Source organism: Podarcis gaigeae (assembly GCF_964106915.1).
Source record: "Podarcis gaigeae genome assembly, chromosome: 14".
Classification (NCBI taxonomy): Eukaryota; Metazoa; Chordata; class Lepidosauria; order Squamata; family Lacertidae; genus Podarcis; species Podarcis gaigeae.
The window spans coordinates 27,149,512-27,168,056 of NC_139690.1; the positions used below are offsets into that span (position 1 = coordinate 27,149,512).

Here is an 18,545-nt window from a genome sequence, read left to right on the forward strand (position 1 = left end):
GTGACATTCAATTTGAGACATTTCTTATTCCATTCCCTCCGCAGCCACCAAGTTCCTGGCTTGAACTTTGGACCCTTCTGGCCAGAACAGGCTCTGAAAAAGGAAACAACCTGAACAGAACACAAAACAATGGAGCAGTTCCTGGCTCCATTGCCCCTTGGTTATGAAATCTTTGCCACAGTGGAAAGTGGTTGTTGCAGTGGGGTGCAAGGGGGCTCCTTTGCCATAAACCGGGGTCTAGTGTTAAGGACGTGGGTGGCGCTGTGGGTTAAACCACAGAGCCTAGGACTTGCTGATCAGAAGGTTGGCGGTTCAAATCCCCGCGACAGGGTGAGCTCCGGTTGCTCAGTCCCTGCTCCTGCCAACCCAGAAGCAGCTTAGTCATGCTGGTCACATGACCCGGAAACTATACGCCGGCTCCCTCGGCCAATAAAGCGAGATGAGCGCCGCAACCCCAGAATTGGCCATGACTGGACCTAATGGTCAGGGGTCTCTTTACCTTTAGTGTTAAGAAAACCCAGGTGGGTTTCAGTGCCTCATATCATTCCTGTCTGTTTATGTTTGCCTTCTCCTTTGCAGGGCCGACAGGTATGAGGAAGAGCTCCCTCCTGCCAAGGTGGTTCAGCAGCCCTGTCCTGCTCACTGCGGTGCTGTGGCTTCAGTGGCGTCCCTCACAACTGACCTGTGCATGTCAGGCGGCAAAGACAAGGTAGCTCGCAGGAGAGCAGCTAGCTGCAGCTGGCAGGAGCGCCTCACTGGTCCCAAATGGAAGAGAGTGTGAGGACTTCTTGGGTCCACCTCTCTCTCCCCCAACCTCCTCCCCACAATCCTGTGTCGCTGCCCCCCTGATTTCTAATGCCAGGTTCACGAAAGAAAAGCCTGGGCAGAACATCGCCTCCCTCTGTGGCCACGTTGCGGCCCCTGGTGGTCTTTCAAGATGGCTGCCTTTAGGGGCAGGCAGTCCAGGGTAGCTGCTGGAGCACAGAGCTCAGCGGGCAGCATGCCATGGATGCTCCAAAGAGTCCACCTTCCCCTGGGAATCTGGAGCAACATTGAGGTCCATTTCTGAGGGCCTTCTGGTGGTTCCCTCACTGCTGGAAGTGAAGTTACAGGTAGCCAGGCAGAGGGCCTTCTCGGTAGTGGCACCCTCCTTGTGGAATGCCCTCCTGTCAGATGCCAAGGAGATGAGTAACTATATAACCTTTAGAAGACATCTGAAGGCAGTCCTGTATAAGGAAGTTTTTAATGTTTGATGTTTTATTGTGTTTTTAATATTTTGTTGGGAGTCGCCCAGAGTCAGATGAGCAGTGGCATATTATTATTATTATTATTATTATTATTATTATTATTATTCTGCTTGGGTGGCTTTGTGTTAATGCTGGAGGCTCTGCTTCCTGTTTTTGTTTGAGGGAAAATTTGCTATCGTGGTGCAACCGCTATGCACTTGAGCGACTGAGATATGATACATGCATACAGGTTTATTGTCCGTTGGCTAGAAATGGAGCATATAAACAAATGGTGCTGCAAACTCAATTTAAAAATGAGGCCTCTGAAAAGCTGAACCAGTTCCCTGTCTAGTGCTGGTTGAGATATATGGAGTCGCAGACAAGCTCAGTTTTGATAGGCCCTTCCAGTTTAAAATTGTGCTCCGTTCCCACTCTATATTTTAACGCAAAGTTTTCCCCTCAGAGGAACGCCACATCCAGACCCATTACCTTTAAAGCACACCTATTCCGCCTTAACAGCCATGGGGTCTATAGCTTGTTAAGGGTGCTGAGAGTTGTTTTGAGACTCTTCACGGAGCTTCCGTTCCCAGCGCCCTTAACAAACTACCGTTCCCAGGAATCCTTGCGTACGTGGTGCTTTTTGCAGGAATCTGAAATATTGCATGAAAGCTTTCCCCCACGTTCTCTTTCTCCAGACTGTTGTTGTGTACAACTGGCGTCGTGGCACCGTGGTCAGGAGGTTCCTAGGTCACGAGCGAGAAGTTACAAAGGTAAACGCCAGATTTTGGCTGCAAAAATGTTTTCTTTCTGTCCATCCCCTTGCAAGCATAGACAACAGAGACCAGGACCCCATCATGTACCATCAAGCGCTAAGCGACATGCAACCTTAAGAAAGGGCAGGGACACCTGGGAGGGTGTGAGAAGGTGGCTGCATTGTGTGCAGAAGGCGCTGGGTTCAGTCACCAGTTGAAAGGCTCTCACAGAAATAGTAAACAACTACAGTGGTACCTCGGCTTAAGTACTTAATTAGTTCCGGAGGTCTGTTCTTAACCTGAAACTGTTCTTAACCTGTAGCACCACTTTAGCTAATGGGGCCTCCCACCACTGCTGTGCCACCGGAGCACAATTTCTGTTCTCATCCTGAAGCAAAGTACTTAACCCGAGGTATTATTTCTGGGTTAGAGGAGTCTGTAACCTGAAGCGTATGTAACCTGAGGTACCACTGTATCTGACTTTTAGCAAACATCCGAAAGCAGCCCTGTTTAAGGAATCAATCAATCAAAACTTTATTAGCAAAGCCAACAGGCCACAGCTATACAAGAATTAAAAATAGAAATAAGGAGAAAAGGGAGAAAAGAACAAGCAAAAGGAGGTCCGTCAGATGAACAAGTCTGTCACTCAGATGGTGGCCCTCAATTTCATAGCTCTTTCGATGTACCTCGCGACCTTCTCTGTTATCTGACTATCCGTATCAGATAAGAGGAAATACAGTGTGATGTCTGGTGAACGGCCGGGGTTGGAGAGAATGAGTGGAGTAATAATCTCATTCCTTAGGTCTTTGTAAAGGGGGCAGGATAGGAAGACGTGGGACACTGTTTCCGTGTTACCATCTCCACATGGGCAGAGTCGTTTTTCAAATGGAGTCTTTTGGTAGCGACCTTCGAGTACGGCAGAAGGGAGAACATCCCATCTAGCCAATGTAAAGGCACGTCTGTATTTTGGGATGGTTAATTTAAACAAATATGAAGCTGGAGAGTCAAAATGAGAAGGGGGAAAGTAGGTATACCATGGGCACAGTTTCTTTAAGATAGTCAGGTTGTTTTGCCGTTCAATGTCTTTCAGGCGCTGGCCTATTAGACTCTTTGCTTTAATGAGGCCCATTGATAGTAGGGACTGTGAATGCAGACCGCATGTAAGAAGTTTTTGATGCACAGTTTTGAACCACTTGCTTTTGTGGGGGTCTTGCATTACTAGAGGCAGTAGACCAGGTGGATTTAGATTAAGACGAAGCCAGTAGTTGAATGTTCTTTGCCAGGTCTGAGTTTCTACAGATGGAAGGCAGGCCTCGAGTCGTAATGCTGCGTTTGGAACACAGGAGGGGACGCCGAATATCTGCCTTAGGAATTTAGACTGAACAGTTTCAAGACTGGAGCAGTGGTTCCCCGTCCAGATTTGTGCCCCATACAGTAACTGCGCCAGAGGTTTTGCTTGAAAAACTTCAAAGGCTGCTGGGATGTATCTGCCCCCCTTCGTATAAAAGAAGCGAGACAGCATCTTAATACTTTGAGCTGCTTTTTCTTTGGCACATTTTTGATGGACATCCCAGGACCCGGTCGACTGGAAAACGATACCCAGATATTTGAAGGCTTTAACCTGTTCAATTGTCTGGTTATCCATCCTCCAGCTGTACTGTCTGTGTTTCCTTGCAAAAACCATAATTTTGGTTTTCTGATAGTTTATTACCAGTTGCTCTCTCCTGCAGTATGCTGAAAATTCACCTATGAGCCTATTTAAGCCTATTCTTGTTCGGGATAGGAGTATCGCATCATCAGCATACAAAAGTACTGATATTGATTTGTCAGCCAGTTTGGGGGCGTGGAAGTCCGGAGATGACAAACAATTAACCATATCATTGATGTAAAAGTTGAATAAAACTGGGGCCAAGATGCAACCTTGCTTGACCCCCTTGCAGACAGGAACTGGTCCTATAAGATGGCCATTTGACGAAGTTCTTACATGCAGCACCGTGTCTTTATATAAACAGCTGATCAGAAATAATAGTCTTTTGTCTATACTTGATGTGCTCAATTTATCCCAGAGTCTTGCACGTGGAATTGAATCGAAAGCAGCCTTTAGATCGATAAAGGCTGCATATAGCACCCCACGGGATTTTTTGGCATATTTGTCAATTAAATAGGCTAGGGTGAAGCAATGGTCTATGGTGGACCTGCCTTGCCTGAAACCCGCTTGCTCTTCCGCTAGAATAGCTTCAGTTTCGAGCCAGCTAGTTAGCTTAATATAAAGATGTTTGGCATATAGTTTGCTGGGTATAGGCAGAAGACTGATTGGTCTATAACTCGCCGGGTCTGGCATAGGTCCTTTTTTATAGATTGGAATAACTATTGCCTCAGTCCAACCATCTGGGAGTAAACCCGTTGAGTCGATCCAAGAAAATAAAGACGCCAGCAGGGGGGCCCACCAGCCAATGTTGGACTTCAGAAGTTCGGCAGGGATGTAGTCATTCCCTGGGGCCTTGTTGTTCTTTAATTGTGCGATTAAGTTCTCAACTTCCTTTACAGTTACTGGTGGCCAATGAGGTAGGTCCTCCAATTGAATACATAATTTGTAGTGTTGGGCTTCCTGGTCATAGAACAAAGATTGAAAATGGCGCAACCACTCCATTGGTTCCACTGTACAGATGGAATTAGTACGCTCCTGGTCCAGTAGACCAGATATGGTTCGCCAAAAGCAAGTAGTATCTTTCTCGTGCGATGCCTTAACCAGACTGTGCCATGCGGCTCTTTCAGCTTCCAGTTTCTTTCTCCTTAGTAATTGTTTGTAAGACCTTCTCAGATAAATATAAGCATTAAGTAGGAGGGCAGTCCCTGATTTCCTATATCTCTGGTAGGCTGTTCTCATTTGTCTCCTTGTTTGCCTGCACTCCAGGTCAAACCAGCTAGCTCCGTCCTTTGCCCTCTTTGTAGCGGCGCTATGTATCACTGTTGTTAAATGGGATTTCAATCTTTCCAAAAGTAATTTAAAGCGTTCCATAATCGCATCTACTGAATTGCCTGACACAATAGCGGAGCGAATAAGCTTTAACTCCGCTGACTGAAGAAGGAGGGTTAAATTTTCATTCAGTATTGGGGACCATTTGAGTCTTTTGGGAGCAGGTATACCCAAATTTACAGAAGGTATAAATTGTGGCTCGGCAATAGAATAGTCAAAAGGCCGACCTGCAAGCTCTAAAATTAGAGGTAGGTGATCACTCAGAGTATTGTGGCCCACTTGGAACTTCCTTACAAAGCTGTGAGCAAATCTTGAGATTAGAATATAATCTATAACGCTTCCCCCAGCCTTGGAAAAATGGGTATATTCCCCGGGGCGATCCCCCTCTATGTTGCCGTTTAATATCAGCAGTTCCCTCCGTCTGGCAGCCTGCACTAAGCAGAGACCTGAAAAATTACTTCTTCTATCTTTGGACAGTCGTGTCGCACCAATATCCGTCTGTTCTTCAGGGTCCATAAATAGGTTGAAGTGAGTGTATAGACTGTTGTCATCTGTTCCTATACTAGCGTTAAAGTCTCCACACACAATAGTCAGGGCAGACGGGTAAGTAGATTCGAAAGGCTCTAAAAACGCCTCTAGCTCAGCCCAAATAGCCTTGACCGCGGGGTTTTTTTGGCCTGGGGGAATATAGACATTGACCAGCAAAAGAGTAGTTCTCTTGAAGCTAAGTAGAGCGGCTGTTGCTAGAGAATTGCAGCTGGGTAGGGCTGTTAGAGAATGCGCCAGCTCCGTGGAAATGAAGCAAGCTAGGCCACCACTAGATCTGCCGCCCCTTAAAGATGGAGAGGCAGGCAGGTAGTGGCAGTTATACCCATTGAGAAATATAGGGTCATTCTGCCATGTCTCCTGAAAGAAGATGATGTCAAATTGCTTAAGGTAGCACAAAAATTGTTGGTTGTTTTTCTTGGCGTGCCAACCCGCGATATTCCAAGACAGCACTTTTAGGCCCCGGGCCCTTCGGGGAGCTGGATCTATGTCACCACCACGTCCAGCAATTCTTTGGTGTCTAAAAAAACACACCCATTGGCTCTTTTCGAGGATGACTGCTTGGAGAGAGTGTAATGATCCTCTCTTCTTGGTGATTTGGGGCTAGATTTTGGAGTTGGGGGGGAAGCTAATTCATTCGGAGACAATTTAAGATAGGTGTGCCAGGCGCTTTGAGATTTCACACCTTGATTTGGTCTTACTTTATTGTACATCACAGGGGGCTCAGATTGTAATTCCACGTCTACACATTTAAAGGTGCCTCCCACCGTCCTCCTATCCACTAGACATTTGGGAGATATGGGCTGCACATAAGGGTCCTTCATTGTCTCACCTTGGTCATCCTTTTTTTCTAGTCTGCTTCGAAGTAAATCAAGTCTTTTCAGGATCTCAGTTTGAGCTGGAGAGTGCAGTGACCAGAATCGCTTTATCAGTGAGAGTTCTTCCTCCAAAACGGAGTCCTCACTATCACACGTGAGAGGCCAGACGCCAGTTGGATGTGGAGCTTCCTTTTTTTCATTTGGCACTGTTTGATGGAGATGATCCTGCTGGAACTTATGCTTTCTATTTTGATGGTTTTGGTGGTTGGTTTTTTCCCTTTTGTGAACTTCCATTCCTATGCCCTTGGGCCCCATCAGAGAGGTTAAAGGTGCTCTATTTTCAAATATTCTTAATAGGACTATTCTTTCTTTTTTGAATAGGTTTTTAGCTCTAAAAATAAAGCTGGCCAGACTATGATCTAAAAAAGTAATCAGTGCTCGTACCGAGCAATCATCTTGATGTAGATACTCTATAGCGGCTATGTCAATTGCTTTTACTACCCCCGGTAAAATGCCACTTATGATGGACAAAAAGTGGTCTATACGGTCCGACCCTGCATAAAATCTAGGCGGTTTAGGGTAATTAGCAAAGACAAGCTTTTGTGGGATTAGGACTAAACTCCATTCTCTTTTGGGACACAACATCTGTCGAGCTTGAGAGGAGTGGTTCCCCTCAATAGCTTGGGTCGCCAGCTCACCTCTGTCTGCAGATTCTGTGCTGGCCATAAGAGGACTCTGGGGAGGTATAACTGTAGATGGATTAGTTCCTTTGTCCCAGCTCGGTGTTGGTTCTTCAAAGCTTGGTTTAGATTCTTTTGTGAGTGTATCTACTTTACGTGTCTCTTTGATGGCACTCGAGTTGGATTTGTTTGTTCCATTTGTAGAAAGGGATGGAAGAAGGTTAAAGAGCTTCTGCCAATATTTTTTACAGGTACGGTGAGTTGTCTTAAGCCGCCTTAGGTTTTTCATATTTTTGCTTTTCTTCATCTTAGGCTCGGCTTTTTTCCTCCGGGGTTTGCTGGGGAGTGGTAGATCCGGGCTGGCTAGGGGATTTGTATTCTGGACTGAAGCGCTCACATGTTGTTTGAAATTATCCACTAGGGTCAGGAGAAGCCCGTTTGTTATCGATAAGAAATTTTTGACGTTAAGGAGATCCGTAGAAATCTGGTATATCTGCTCCTGAAGATAATCACCCCGCATTTCTGTTCCGCTGTCATTGGCTTTCAACCAGTGGGTTGAAAGGTTGCTTCCAGGTTCCAGCGGTGACAAATGAGGATTAGCATCAGGTGTGTTGGCTGTATTAGCCTTTGTAGCATTCTCTGCTATGGCAAGTTCTTGGGCCAAATTTGTTGGATGGTTTGTCCTCTTGTTGTTTGTTTGCAAGTCCTTTAGCTGTGTTGACCAATCCAACACTGTGAGTGGCAAAGGCATAGCTACCTCTAGAATACTCTCATTCTGAGTTCTCTTACTCGAGTCTTTTTGAGGAAAGTAGCTGGTAATTTTACTTTGTCTCCTTCGGCGCTCCATCGGGCTCTGTGGTGAATTAGGCAAGATTCCTTGGTCCTTGTATTTTTTCCTGGTGAGGACCATAGTGGGTATATAGGTATATATGGATATATGGTAGGGGGTGCTTGCTTAACGGCGACTTATCTTTTGTTCTAAGCTGGAGTAATCAATAGCAGAAATGCCGATTTGTGGAAGTTGCCTCTAGACCTCTCCAACCTCTTCAACTTGTTAGTTTCTCCAGCAATTTACATCGGGGCTTGTGAGGTATCAATCATTTAAAATGTTGGAAAATATTACTGGTCCTAGGCTTTCATACTATAACTTGTTTCTTTTAAAATTCAACTAGGTCTTTCTCCCTCATTCAGCAGCCTCACGGCGTAACCGGTAAAGTAGCTAGGCAGTATAACAAAAGTCCCTTGGAATAATTATCGAGTTGAACTTGCCTTGTGTTTCTTGGAGTTGTAGCTGCTTCAATTCCTTCCTTTTTGTTTTTGTTTTTTTATGGATAAAAAGCTCGGCGTCCTTCCAGAGGAGTAGCTGACTCCCCCGTCTGCTAATTACCAGCTTCGTGAAGATAGGGCGGCTTGCCGAACCTCTTTTGGATAAAAATAGGCCTTTGGCAGTTAATAAAAAAGATAATAGTTTAAAACTACTAAGCTCAGTTAAAAAAAAAAAAGCTTTAAAAGTGCTAGAAAATACTGATAAATCTATATTATCAACGCGGAGCACAAAATAGAGCTACCACCAACGACGCCATCTTGGATCCTTCCTGTTTAAGGAAGTTTTTTATGTGTTTTACTGTGGTTTTATAACTGTTGCAAGCCACCCAGGATGGCTGGGGCAACCCAGTCAGATGGGCGGCATATAAATCATAAATTATTTTTATTTTATTTACGTATTATATTTGTATACAGCCCTATACCCGTAGATCTCAGGGCAGTTCACAACAAGAAATTACAATATACAAAACACAAAATGCATAAGAAAACAACAACAAAGATAACCCATTAATCCATCATCATCATCATCATGGGGGGACAGCCCTCTCCCTTTTTCTGCCAGAGACCTGGGAGGGTGGCCATTGCCAGTCAGAGTAGGCAGTGATGGGTGGAAGAACAGTCTGAGGCAGCTTCCATGTTTTTTGAACAACCTGTGTGGGAAAGGATGATTGTCTGAATCCACTTCTCTTCTGTTCTGCCCCAGGTGACCTGCCTCCGGGCCTCCAACTGGCTCTTCAGTGCTTCCCGCGACAAGACGGCGCTGATGTGGGGGTTCCAGGGGGGCTCTCGGGCAGTCCAGGGCTTCTCAGGGCATGACCTGGTGGTCACTGGCTTGGCTGTCAGCCCAGGTGAGGCGGTGACTCCTCCTGGAGTAAGAAGTCTGTGTCTGGATTCCTGACAGGTTTCTTCACGGACTCTCTCTTTCCTTGTTAAGTTTTCCAACAGCTTTGCACAGGCTCCCGTGACAACACTGTCTGCACCTGGGACATAGAGACAGGGGACTGTTTACACAGAGCGTCCATTTCCAGGAATCTGGTAAGTGCCAGAAGACCTTGGAAGGGAGAAGTCCTACTATTTATTACAGATGCCAAAGGCACAAATCCCTCGCCCAGTTTTAAAGTGACCCCTTAACCATTTATAGCTAAGTGGAACTTCCATCTCTCTCTCTCTGTCTCTCTCTCTTTCTCTCTCTGTGTGTGCAAAAATGGAGTTCGGTTTATACTAAGGTTACCAGATTTTTTCAAAGAATCTGGGGACACTCTTTTTTTTAAAAATAATAACATTTATTTCTAAAAAAAGTTGTTTGTTAAAAAAATTAAGAAGTATTATTTTTTTCTGTGGTCTCCTCTGTCACACGGCCTTCCTCTGGGCCTTGGCCTGCTCTCTTGGAGTGCTAGCCCTCCCAGTGCTCTCCTACCTTTCCTCCTGAGTAGCAGCGGTGTGGCAAGGTCAGGGCTCCCCTCTTTTTTCTCCTTCATCTCTCTCCCTCTTCCTTCTCCTCTCCTCCTCCTCCTCCCTGCATCGGCTCCGGGGTTTTCCTGGCCCCAGAGTGCCACGGGGCAGTTGCCTGGGTGCTCTCGTTCCCAGCTCGATTTGGGTCACGGGGGTGTGTGTGTCAGTGGTTCCCCCAGTTGATGCATCGGGCGTCCCCGGTTCTCCCTTGGCAGTGGCAGTGGCAGTCTCAGCAGCCCGGAGCCAGCCTGGTAGCACAGTTGGCTCTGGCTGGCTTCAGGAGCTGCTCGCTGCCATGGCGCCCGCCATTTTGCCTCTCCAGAAGTCCCCATATGATGTGTCTTGTGCCGTTGAACCAATCATGCAACATTCATTCCCTACTAATAAATCTAAAACACTTAAAATATAAATCCAGGGACATTAAATGAAATCCGGGCACATTCCGGGGACAGATGTTGTCTGGGGACAGATATTTAAATCCAGGGACTTTCCCTGGGAAATGGGGACATCTGGTAACCATAGTTTATACTGAAAACAAAATACCTGACCAAATGAAGGAAACAGTGAAGTTGGTATATGAAGCCCTTCTTATAATTTTGAAGGAAATGTAAGCAATCCACTTTAAATTATTTAATTGCAATGCTTCAGCAGCCACCAATTTTTTAAAGGAAAGGTGTGGAGTGTTTATTCCTTATTGTAAATGGAGCCTTGCACTGTCTGCCCACTGAATGCAACGGCGCTTACTCTCAGGTAACTGGGTAAAGACTAGGCAGCCTTATACTGCAATCCAAATCATTTTTCCTCAGAGCTCGGTCCCACTGAGTTCAATAGGATTTACTCCTTGGTATGTTCCTGATCCTTCTTCTTTCCCGCCTTTTCCCCTGACAGGGACTCAAGGCAGCTTACAGTTAAAAAATTATTTCATTCCATTTATCTTTGGAAGGTGTTGTACACAATCCCTCCCCTCACACATTATTTCTTTACAACAATCCTGTGAGATAGGTAATTGGCTCAAGGTGACTGATGTAGATGTGTATATGACATCTATGTGTGCGGCGAGATCAAAGGCTGGAGAAGCTTCCTGATGTAGAATAGGGTGTCCCTATTTTCATCAGAGACATGTTGGAGATTATGGTGTTTATTCCCTGTTTTTGGCTTTCTTACATACGTCTGACTGGCTTTTGTCAGAAAGTGGTCTGGATGAAAGCTTGGTCCCATTTCATGTGGGTTTCTCTGAAATTCTAAGGGCATTCTGAGCTGTGCTGATATTGTTGAGACCGCCAACTAGGTTGTTTTAAAAACAATAGATGCTCGTAAAATCCTCTGCTTTCCGTAATTTAACCTTGAAGGAGTAGGCTTTAGAACTTGGTTATCACTCTTCACTCCACACGCTGATATGAGACTGCCTTTTTCCCCCAGGGGAGATTATTTTGTTTTGGGTTCAAGAAACTGTACCTCTCTGTTTGATTCTTTATTTTGTTGTTATTATTTTTTAATACAATTTTCATAATGTATTATAATAAAGAAAAACAAACCAATCTAAACAGAAACAAAGGAGGGAGAGAGAGGGGGAGAGAGGGAGGGAGGGCGAGATGAAAGAAAGAAAGAAAGAAAGAAAGAAAGAAAGAAAGAAAGAAAGAAAACAAAGTCCTCTTTCACGTGTAAATCTTAACTTGTCCCACACAGAGAAAGGTGATTCCTCCCAGCTCTCACCTGGGAACTTCCCTTTCTTCTTCCATCCTGGGAGATTTTCCCTTCCCTGCCTCTCACACAGGGGGACCGCTTTCTGATATGGCTAGATGAGCTGCCCATTAATTGTTCTCTCCCACAGGTAACTCATCTGTGCTGGGTTCCCGGAGAGCCATATATAGTCCAAGCATCAGAGGATAAAACAATTAGGTATGTGAGCACATGGGAGTGGAGACCAAATTGTGCACAAATCCAGCATTTCTGGCTCTGAACCCAACTTTCTGAAAATTTTGCTTTTGAAATTTGAGCGGCGGGGTTCATCGGCACAGGATCCCTTGGAGCTGGTGGGTGTAGCAGACCTTGCAGTTCTTGCCAAAACTCGTGCTTTCCCTGTGTACACCTGGTGGGGCTAAGCTTTCCTTTGTAGCAGAGCTGAGCCCCAGGACTACCATAAGATGTAGTGATGGAAACAGTTTATTTGCTGCAGTGGAATACAGACAAATAAAAAACATATTTATAGCTGAACTTCTCCCCATCCAAAAGCTTTTTTTATCTGTAAGGTAAAGGGTAAAGGGACCCCTGACCATTAGGTCCAGTCATGACCGACTCTGGGGTTGTGGTGCTCATCTCGCTTTATTGGCCAAGGGAGCCGGCGTACAGCTTCCGGGTCATGTGGCCAGCATGACTAAGCCGCTTCTGGCGAACCAGAGCAGCGCATGGAAACGGAGTTTACCTTCCCGCCGGAGCAGTACCTATTTATCTACTTGCACTTTGACGTGCTTTTGAACTGCTAGGTTGGCAGGAGCAGGGACCGAGCAACGGGAGATCACCCCGTCGCGGGGATTCAAACTGCTGACCTTCCGATCGGCAAGTCCTAGGCTCTGTGGTTTAACCCACAGCGCCACCCGCGTCCCTTTATTTACCTGTAGCCATCGGTTTAAATCTGTTTTGATTTTTTTAATGCCATAGTTTATGTTTGTAATTAACAAAATCTTCTGTGTGTGCGCGTGTGATCCAAATCCCCAAGCATTCAACCGGCAAATCCCACTAGGGAACTACTGTAAACACTTTTGGGGTATCAATAACAAAGCTCATCTATTCTGACTAAGTCAAACTGAGCTGGTCCATAGGCTGCAAGGGTTGTTGTTGTTGTTGTTGTTGTTACATGCCCCAAACCTTTCACTGGCTTGTGCAAAAGTCTGGTTTTTATTGCCAGAGGTTATACTGGGGAGGAAAGATAAATTTAAAATGACAATAAAATAGCAACCCAGTCATTTTAATCTGTTTTGGTACTGCTCAGGATTGTAGGGCAGTGGGCGGCCTCTAGCCAGACCTCTCGGGCCGTTTTGGTTGGACAAAATGTCTTTGGGCCAGCCGGCCACCTTGAGCCCTTTCATGTTCCCATTGCTGCCCCTTTTGTTTGTGGCAGGATCTGGGACAGCCGGGAGCTGCGTGTGGCCCACGCCTTCCCTGCCAAGCAGCATATCCAGATGTCCTGCGATGTCAGTTCAGACGGGCGGTACTGTGTCAGCGGCAGCAGTGGCTCTGGCGGTGAAGGCTGTGAAGCCACGGTGAGGTCACCAACAGCTGTGGGCTGAGGCGGGAGCGCTGAGCAGTGGTGGTGGTGGGGAGCTTGAACTGCAGAACTGGAGAGGGGGAGACAGGACCCAAAGGGGCATCTTCCTAGCCCAGTCCCCCACCGAGCCTCCCTCTCTGGCTCCATAAAGGGTCTCTCGATATGGCAAACTTCCCAAACAACCCGCAATGTAGCCACCATTGCTTCCTCAAAGGTATCCTGCTCATTGGCAAGGATTCCGGTGTGTCAGGGTTGATGCCAGATGCACAAAGAGTATAAATTTGTTGCATAGCTTCCAATGGCCTGGTCATTGTTTGTTTTAACACTTTCTCCCATCAGTGAAAAGAGAGGGAGAGAGTCCCCTCCCTTAGGCTTCCAAACCTAAAAAGACAGGCCGGGCGCCGTCGGTGGGAAAACGGCTTGGCAATGCCAGGCAAAAGTGGGTGGCAAGGCTGAGTTTCTTCTGAGGAAGGGAGCTGTTGCTGCTGACCTGGTGATACTTTGCAATGCACTGATGCCTTTTTCCTTTTGTTGTATTGTGTTTTACTCATTAAAAGCTGCCTCGCAGGGGAATGTCCCTAAGGGGCACCTTAAACATCTAATTTTTAAAGGTAAATATTGCCCCTCTGATAGACGTTGGAGACCGAAGTGTGTTTTCACTCCAGCTTTGCAACAAGGGAAAGCTCAGTGGCGGAGACAGGAATGAGATTTGGGAGGGGTATGGCTTCATCACTTGCTCTTCCTTCCAGCTCTGGGACCTGCGGCAGGTAAAGTGCCGAGTGCGAGAGTTTTGGGGCCACTCCCAGACCACAGCATCCTGCATCTTCCTCCCTCGGGGCCTCGGGGCCTCCCCAGCCATTGCCACTTCGTCGCATGACTGCACAGTGAGAGTGTGGAGCCAGGACTCTGGAGGTAGAGCGCTCAGCTCCTCTTGCTGGGGGAGAATTGGCTGCAAGGTCTGCCTTGCTAGATCAGCAAAGCTTGAAGGAAGCAAACACATGTTCTATCACAGACACTTCACTTAAAGAAGTGAAGGCCTGTAGTAATGGCGGGGTGGGGGAAAAAATGTGTAATTCACATTCTCTATCTTGTTAAGTCCATCTATATCTGTGCTTTGATTTTTGAAGTTTCCTATCTTGGACGGATGAAAGTACTCACTGGAAGGTGATGGGCAGAAGACAAAGGCCCCTTTGTGAGAGGCAGGTTAGAGAGGATCTCACAGGGTGGGAGACTGAGGGAAGAGGGGGAAGCTGCCAGGTGAGAGACGGGAGAGCTCATTTTTCTGTGTGTGGAATAAGGGTTAAGATATCATTGTGATAGAAGGCCTGGTATTTCTTTTATTTTTCTTCTTCTTTATTTTCTTCTGATGCTTATTCTTGCTTCTTTCCTATTTGCCTTCTTTAGATTAGTTTGGCTTTTATTGTACATACCTCATGTTACGTTTTTTCATGTTGCCTCCCGCAGCAACCCGGAAGTACCGGAAAGGGTTACTTCCAGGTTTTGCCGCTCGCGCATGCGCAGTAGCGCTAAATCACACTTCGCGCATGTGCACAAGTGCCAAGTCGCACCACACACCTGGGCAGATATGGTGCTTCAGGTTGCAGGCCATTCATGTTGTGAACGGGCCTCCAGAACGGATCCCATTCGCAACCAGAGGTTGCTGTATAGTATGTTGTATAGTATGTTGAAAATTCTTAATAAAATTGATAAAAAGGAACCAACAACAACAAAAAAAACCCTAATGTGCAGACCGAGGGGTGTGTGTGTATTCCTAAAAAGGAACTTGAGGATTTGCATGAGGTATAGAGGAGGGTATGCCTGAACCCTGCATAATTTCACCATGCACAACGTTACACACTTTTATAATGCCCTCCCCTTACTTGCCTTTTCTTGAAATGAAAAAGTCCCAAATGCTGCAAGCTTTCCTCACAGGGGAGTCTCTCAACCCCCTTGGTCTTTTTGGGCACACTTTTCTGTGCCTCCCCCAGTTCTAAAATATAAATATAAGGTCAGGTGAGGTGACTAGAACTGGACACAGTATTCCTAGTGTGAATTTTTTTTGGGGGGGGGGGGTTTCCCTGACTGGCCAGCCTTGCAGCACCGCATCTCATTTCCATGCCATGACAAGCTTCACCTGTTGAATTTCCACTTTTGGGGTGACTGTTTGCACAGCCCACCAAACATTTTGTTTGGCATGTGAAGCTAAGCTGGCCTGACCCTCCACCGAGAGAGGACAAAGGCAGATATTCTCTCCCCGAACACCAGCTGACTGCCTCTTTCTTTCTTCTCCTAGCCTGTGTGGCTACTGCCTGCCTTGAAGGAGCCGGGGCTCTGCCTTCGCTGGCCGCCTTTGAGAGCGGTTCGCTCCTCTGTGCCAGCTCCAACTCAGGGATTCACTTGCTGAAGTTTAGCTCTGCAAAAGGAACCAACCTCCAAGAAGTGGCCAAGTTCTGAACCCCGGAAACCAGCTTCCATGTGGGGTGGGGGAGCAGCCTTCATGGAGCCATTTGGCTGAAAGCCTTCCGTGCTGCTGTGTCAGGGAAGAAGGAAGTGGCACATAGATGGGAGTGCCTAACCAGAAGACTTCACAGGAGCTGCAGCAATAGGACACAGGATCTGAGCCCTGCTAACAAAATTGTAGCTCTGCTTAATGAGTTTAGCCACACCCAGGTGTATAAATGAGAAAGGAATGGACAGTGGAGCTCATAAAGTGTCCTTCGCTCACTATAATGTGGGGAAGATGGACCAGATTTTGTAGAAGCACTTCGTGTTTGTGCACTTGTCATGTCCTGTATCTGAGCCAGTTTTTTAAATATATATATATATATTTGTAATTCCAGTAGTTCTCAGGGCATCTACATAAGTGTTTATTCACACACACATACCCCAATTTTATTTTATTGTTGAAAAATCTCACTCTTCAGACCCCAAAATTTCCCAGAACAGCTTATGGATCACCATAAACAAAACAGTCACTGCCCCTCAGGCTTACAATTCTTAAAGTCATGGCATAAAAGGAAAACAGATTTGGGAGGGAGGAGGAAAGAAGCAAGTTCAGGTTCTGAATTGCAAGTTCTTCTAATAACCCGCGAGCGTAGGGAAAGCTCAAGGGCAGGAGGCAGAGCCGCAAATTGCACCCTCCTCTTCCCTCCTACAGACCATGCAAGCTGGCACCCATCTGTGGTGGCCACATGGCCCCTGCCTGCTTCCACCTCTCTGCAGCCTTGCCTGGACTCTGAGAAAGGAACGAGGCATGCTTGTGGCGGCAAGGAAATGCTTTCTTCCAAGGTCTTTCTGTGCGAGGTTGCTGCCACAGTTGTAGCAGGAAAGCTCTTGTAAACGTTGACCTGCAAACTTCTGTGGCTCAGGACCCCCAGCCACAGCTTGGTCTTTCCTCAGAGCCTAGAGCTGCAGGGAGGTGGAGGCAGCTGTGGCCACCCAAGATGGGAGACACATTTGGCACCCATGGGTGTCTGCATGCCACTCCTAGGCAAGTGGCCCACACACATAGAGAGAGGGAGAGGACACAGCAGCTCAAAGCAGGGAGGAGTCCTTTGGGCTGGCAGCTGCTGACTGGCCTGTTTCTAGCCCTCATGGTGGAAAAGGCTTAAAACAAGTGGGAAGGAGGTGGGAAGACCAAAGAGGCTGCAGGGGGTGGCCTGAGCATAATTTACAGGAGTCTGAGGTGAGGGGCCCAGGCTGGAGGGTCCTGCAGTTTTGACACCACCACAGAAAAACACACAATCTGCCTGTTTCCACAGACTGCAGAATCCAGTGTATTTTGGGTGGATGTTTAAATGTGCCCCTTTTTGTTTCTCTGGTCCACTTGCCTCTGTAGGGCAAAGTGTTCACTTAACCTGCTTAATCTTAAACTTTACCACTCACTCATAATGAGAGAGAGAGAGAGATGTGCTCATTTTCATATGCAAATGGCCACCTTACCCAAAGCAAGTGATCAGCCTTGCACTGGAGCCAAGTCCAGCTCAGCACTGCAACCTCCAGCATCAGCGCTGCAATCCAAACATTAGAGCTGTGGACAGCAAGAGCATCAAGACCATCAGGGCAGTGGCGCAGAAGAGTCCAGGGTAGTGGTCCCACAAGAGGCAGCACGTTCCCCAGCATCTGGATATGGGGTGGGCGACAACGAGCTCCCTGGGGTCAGACCCTCGGGGCGCGGCAGCCTTGAGCAATTCCAGGGTCACAAGCACCGCAAAGGCCTCTTCTTCTTTGGCATTCCCTGGCAGCTTCCTGCGCCAGCAGAGACGGAAGCCGTCCAGCCAGACCTCCTGCACCTCCCTCATCCACGGGGGGAACTGCTGGACGATGTCCATGTTGACTGGAAGCCTGGGGACTCCTCCGCAGGGCAAGGGGACGCTCCCCCTGCAGAGCGGGCACTGGAAGCTCTGGCCTGACTTGAGGAAGACGCACAGCCTGGCCAGGCACTCCAAGCAGAAGGTGTGGGAGCAAGGCAGGAGGCGAGGGGCCCTGAAGACATCGTCGAAGGAGAGGTAGCAAATGGGACACTCTGCTGCAGATGCTCCTTCTTCCACTGTTCGGCTTGCAGCGGTAGGAGAAGGGTCCGTCGCTTCCGCCTGCCCCTGGCCGGACCTGGAGCCACTTTCCACAGAGTCCAAAACCTCCATAGGGATAAACTTCCCCACCTCACAGGTCTGTGATTCCTGGCCTCCTTGCTGAGGGTGGCCTCACCAACCCTAGTTGGATGATGGGCTCAGATGAGAACCAGAGCCTCTGGAGTTTCTCATGCTGGTGGGACCCTGGCCACAAAAGTCCTCCAGGCTGCATGAAATCCTGCGGCCACTCCAGACTCAGAGGCCACCTCTGGGACCCTCTCGAGGGAGCTCTCAGCCCTCCTCCCAAGATGAGCTCCTGTGCATCTAGCCAGTGAGACTGGGCAACCAGCCTTGTGTTTGACACCTTCCCTCCCTCTGTGTGGGCAGCGAGTCCTACTGCTTGCTTAGCAACTGGGGCTAGGCAGGGCTGGACAGCCTGGTCTGGTCTGGCAGGGCAACAGCAATGGGGGAGGGTATCCCTTTAAATGCTGGTGCTCCCTGCATTTGTATGTCCCTCCCAGCCATTCCACCTCTGCTGCCCAACCTGTTCTTAGCTACACACCTCCTTGAGTTATGTTTAATCTGCAAACAAAAGCTTTTGTTAAGTTGTGGGTGTACATATCACACGACACAGCAATTCTTCAAACAGCTCGTGTTTATTCACAGGCCAGAACAGAACTGGGCTGAAGGGTTCAGCCAACCTGCTTCTATAGAGCTCCACTACAAAAGCAACAGTAACAACTTTCTGTAACTATCCAATCACTGAACGTCACTTTCAATTCCTTATTTGCCTATGTGGACCTGAGTGAAAACTACTGTATCTACAGTATCCCCCTGCTGGCCCAGGGTGAGAACTTCAGTACATAACACCTTTGTCCAAGAAGTGACTGCATGCCCTCCAAGTGTCCCGGTTTTCCAGGGACAGTTCCGGA

The 18,545-nt window shown here is 47.4% G+C and overlaps 1 protein-coding gene across 2 annotated transcripts in view; it reads left to right on the forward strand.

The window, feature by feature from the left end:
• The window catches only part of WDR31 (WD repeat domain 31), a 24,402-nt gene extending 6,433 nt beyond the window's left edge, over positions 1-17,969 (forward strand). For both annotated transcript variants that reach the window (XM_083713249.1, XM_083713248.1), the window contains exons 3-10: positions 580-709; positions 1,922-1,996; positions 9,029-9,173; positions 9,260-9,360; positions 11,609-11,676; positions 12,896-13,037; positions 13,792-13,954; positions 15,336-17,969. In XM_083713249.1, the coding sequence (XP_083569375.1) occupies positions 580-709; positions 1,922-1,996; positions 9,029-9,173; positions 9,260-9,360; positions 11,609-11,676; positions 12,896-13,037; positions 13,792-13,954; positions 15,336-15,496 (985 nt within the window). In that variant the 3' untranslated portion in view covers positions 15,497-17,969. The remainder of the gene's footprint in view (positions 1-579; positions 710-1,921; positions 1,997-9,028; positions 9,174-9,259; positions 9,361-11,608; positions 11,677-12,895; positions 13,038-13,791; positions 13,955-15,335) is intronic.
• The last annotated feature ends 576 nt before the right edge of the window (positions 17,970-18,545 follow it).